General features: G+C 30.3%; 1 protein-coding gene across 1 annotated transcript; it reads right to left on the bottom strand.

The window, feature by feature from the left end:
* Positions 1-3,293: 3,293 nt before the first annotated feature.
* On the bottom strand, positions 3,294-4,134 carry LOC121219367 (3-oxoacyl-[acyl-carrier-protein] synthase II, chloroplastic). Its single transcript, XM_041097416.1, has 4 exons — positions 3,925-4,134; positions 3,637-3,842; positions 3,430-3,540; positions 3,294-3,338 (listed from the first exon to the last, which is right to left on the bottom strand). Exons 2-4 carry the CDS (start codon positions 3,802-3,804, stop codon positions 3,309-3,311), a joined length of 309 nt encoding a protein of 102 aa, XP_040953350.1. The 5' UTR covers positions 3,805-3,842; positions 3,925-4,134; the 3' UTR covers positions 3,294-3,308.
* Positions 4,135-4,499: the final 365 nt, after the last annotated feature.

The following is a 4,499-nucleotide window of genomic DNA, read 5'->3' as shown; positions in this document are numbered from 1 at the left end:
TTGTATTGGTAGCTAGATTTTATTTTGTCTCTTTTACTCAAAAAATGAACAAATCGATCTATGTACATTAGATCAAAGAGTAAACTAGTCATTTTGTTAAAAATTCCATCTATTTCTATTGTTAAAAACTAGTTTTTATACATCAGAATGAGGTACACATGACACGCTATGTGTAACTGTTTGATTATTATGTTACTCACACTGGTTTTTAATGGTAAAAATAGATGAATTTTTAAGAGAAAAAACCAATTTGTTATTTGATTTAACGTATAAAGATTGATTTGGTCATATTTTTTAGTAAAAGGGAACAAAATACAGTTTGACTCCTAGTACCGAGTCTTTCATGGTACTTTTATCAAATCTAAATTCAACACAAAATCATATTACTTCCTAAAATAATTATTTAGGGTTTGATTAGTGGATGCTTTACTTTTGTTTTTTTCCAGTACTTTGTTAGTTTCTTTCTATTGGAATGATTGGAGAAAGAATTAATGGAAAATCATTTAGGTGGCGATAATAGAAGGATATATATATATATTGAAGGGAAATTGTACAATTGGATTTGATTTTTTTTTTTTTTTGCTTGCTTCTACTTGGTTTTTTGTTGATAAAGGTTGAATGAGTTAATATTCTCTCATGCTTGTCCAAAAACCAAATAGTAGATACAACATGCTAAAACTAAAATGATATTAGTTATCAAATATGATTTTTATTAAGAGAATGATGAAGCATAAAGTAATTGGGTTAAATATGATTTTTATTATATGTATTTCATTAAACCATACTTTAACTTTAATTTTAATCTTCCCATAAAATTAGGTTTAGATTACATCTCTCACCTGCTAACAATCTAGGATGGTCATAAATATTTTCCCCTCATTTTTTTTTCAATTTGCATATATAATAACTAAAGTTTGGAATTTTTTTTAAAATTGAATTATACCTAATGTTATTAAACTATTAGTAAATATACATTTATGTTATTCAACTTCAAAAAGTTATAAAATGACTATTGAATTTTTTGAAAGTTTTCATTTTTAAGTCATTGGGCTATTAAAAATTTTATTGTATGGCATTCTCTGTTCACACTGTCTGCACTAATCGAAAACTCTCTTTCTCTTTTAAAGTTCAGTTTTTTTTCTTCATGCAATAGATTTGAACGTAACGAATCTACGAACCAAATTCCAAACAACTTTTTTCTTCAATCTTCACACTGATATTATTTTTTTTAAAATTTTCGACCTAGCTATCAAAATATATTGTATAATAATTTCAATATTGTAATGATAATATATGTATATAATAATTCATTAAATTGTAATTAAGAATTACTTATTGGTGGATAATAAATTAATTTAATTACTTTCATAGGTAGTAGTGATTAGTACTTAAATGAATATCTTTCCCAACTCCCAAGAAATCTTTTGCACTTCGAATGTGTATTGAACACTCATATGTTGGGGATTTATTTTGAAATTATATACTACATATTTAATAAATATCATATAATATATTTTAATGTAGCTTTAATATATATTATATTTGTATTTAAAATTTTAACATATACATATTTTATTTAAAATGTATACACGAGTTACAAAATCACGTCGAACCAAGCCTATTGAATATTTATTTAAAATTATATATAAAGAAAGAAAGAAAGAAATTTGCTCCAAACTTCAAAAATTCTCTATATTATAAAATTTGAATTAAAAAATAAAAACAAAAAGCCTTGTAAAGTGGAAAATATCATCTAGGTATGGTAACTATAACACATAAATATTGTTCGTACACATTAATGGCCAGGAAGAGATTTTAAAATTATGAAATCTCTACTTCAAAACTTTTACATCAATTTTTACATTTAAACACATATTTGACAAATTTTGTTATTACTTTTATGTGTGTGTATATATACATATGGGTAGAAAATTGTTTTAGGGGATGAGAAATGGACATCAAATTTTTAGAAGGCTAAAGTATAATTTTATCATGTAATTTTATAAATTTTGAAGTAACTAATAGCAAATTTATCAATTTGGGGAAGGCCACTATTTCCCCTTGGTTGATGGTGCAATTACAATCTTAGTCCCTCCTAAGTATAATAATTCAAATTAATTCCTTTTAGTTTTCCATTAAATGAAAATTTTTCATTTTGATCCTCTCAAAAGTTAAAAAAAGTTCAATTTAAATTATTTTAATACAATTTTTTTTAGCTTTGGCTCTCAAATTTCTTTTAATTCTATCTTGGTCCCAGACACATAATTTCAAACTTCACCTTAGCATTCGTCATGTGCCCTAAAAAATGGAAAATTGTAACTTTTACCCTTTAAAATGTATACAATTATAAATTAATAACGGTAAATTTACCTTTTGTCCCTAAAAAATGATAAGATTTTAACCTAATCTTTTAAAAGAAATTATAAAGCTATTAGTTAATACAATAGTAAACTTGTAATTTGACTCTTATCAAAATTTATAACTTAATTTCGACCCCAGAACATTTTCTATGTAAAACACTAAAAATATATTGAATATCCAATAACAATACAGATGAATGCTACACCTACACAGCACATAGCAAAAAATGGTTGGACGGTTAAAGGAAATCTCTATTGCCAATCATTTAGCAAGTTCTACCGGGAAAGACAGCTAAGAAGTAATCCTCAAGAAACATAACGCAACTTGATATAGGTCAGTTAAAGCTTGGTCAATGAAGCAAAAAGTGAGTACTTACTTCACTAACAGATAATTAAAGACAGCTTACAAATAACTAAATACTAAATAATGCTTTAAGTTATTATATGCTTGGAAACTAGATGCACTAACAGTAAAAACGTGACAGATAAAACAGTCACACAAAGCAAAGACAGCATTCTCTACATGTAAACTAGTGTATCCCTAATTCATAATAAAACCCAATGTAAAGTCAATCAATATCATATATCAAGGGAAATCAATCAAGCATACCCCAACAAATGCCAAAACATGAAGATCATGCTAAACATTAAGAATAACTCAATGCTGACTACCTTAGGACTTAAAACCATGCTAATTGGACTTATATTTCAACACTCAACATTGAAAACAAGGGCCCCTTCTTTCTCATTAAAAGATAGAAATGAAGTAAAATAAACACAGCATAACCATTTTCTCAAATGAAAAATCATACTCTTAAGGCATATAGAGGTCATTGCAATTAGGACTTCTTAATATTATCAATATCATATAAAATATTATCGTTCAGGTACATATACATTGTTCAGGTGCATATAGAGGTCATGCAAAAATAATATACATATAAAAGCCTAGATTGAATAATTAGGACCCATCCATCCCTGAAGAAATCATCAGTTTAAAGCTCAAACTCGAAATTTTAACATCCATCAAGGTCTATCTTAACATTGCAGAATCTAAATTTAAGCTAACCAAATCCATTGCAAGCATTGTAGAACCCATATTTGTTGTAGCAAACGGTACGCAAAAAGGATTCATCTTCCTGTATGAGATCCTCAAAGCTTCAATCGCATCGTTGAAAACCTGTTCATTCCACAACAAGCAATGTATATGAATCGATGGATATAGAAAGAAAACTATATACCATGACACTTTCCTTCTTCTAGAAAAAGATTTTACCTTCATGCCACCCATTGCTGAACCAATCAAAACTCCGCATTTCGTTTTATCTAACTCCTCCATTACATCTTCATTTACTCCCCCATCTTGCAAAGCTTTCTTTCCGGCAGTAAGAGAATAAAGCATGAATTTGTCCATCCTCTTGGAAAATTTTGGTGTGCGACCCATCCATCAGTTGAGAAAGATTTGATCTCTCCAGCAATCCTCTGGAGAGAAAACAGGAGCAGTAAGAACGAGCAGCAGTACAAACAAGAGCAAAACAAGAGATCCCAACCAAAGACAACTTACTTTCGGAAACTGAGCGCAGTCAAAAGTCTCGATTTCACTTATACCACTAACACCCTCGAGCAGGTTGTTATAGAAAACATCAGGCTCATGTCCAAGCGGAGTTACTACTCCCATCCCGGTCACAACCACTCGTCTTTGCACTAACAAGGCAGTAACCTTTACCTTTCGAGAGAGCAATCGGTCGAAAGAGTGTCGAAACCCACTACTTGAGAGCAATCGAAAGAGTGTCGACTGGTTGAGAAGGCCAATCGAAAGAGTGACAGATAAGTTGTAAAGAAAAAGAAAAGAAGGGAGAAGGTAGAAGGAAATCAGTCGAAACTTGAGCAAATGGGCAGAAGGTAGAAGGAAGGAAGACAATAGGGAAGGCAATCGGGAGGGTAAAACAGAGAGCAAATCGACAGAAAGCAAATCGGCCAAAAAAGAAAAGAAATGAAATGGGGGGAGCAAGCTTGAAGGAACGGAAGAGGAACACAGGGGATCGGGGAGGGTAAAACAGGGAGGGTTTGCTGAAGTCGTTCCTAATCTGGGCAAAATGGGGGGAATAGAAATCGGTGATTTTCACCGATTAGGAAAGT

Source organism: Gossypium hirsutum, chromosome D07, assembly GCF_007990345.1.
Source record: "Gossypium hirsutum isolate 1008001.06 chromosome D07, Gossypium_hirsutum_v2.1, whole genome shotgun sequence".
Classification (NCBI taxonomy): Eukaryota; Viridiplantae; Streptophyta; class Magnoliopsida; order Malvales; family Malvaceae; genus Gossypium; species Gossypium hirsutum.
The sequence above is the reverse complement of the archived record's forward strand: the minus strand, read 5'-3'. Positions and strand labels throughout refer to the sequence as shown.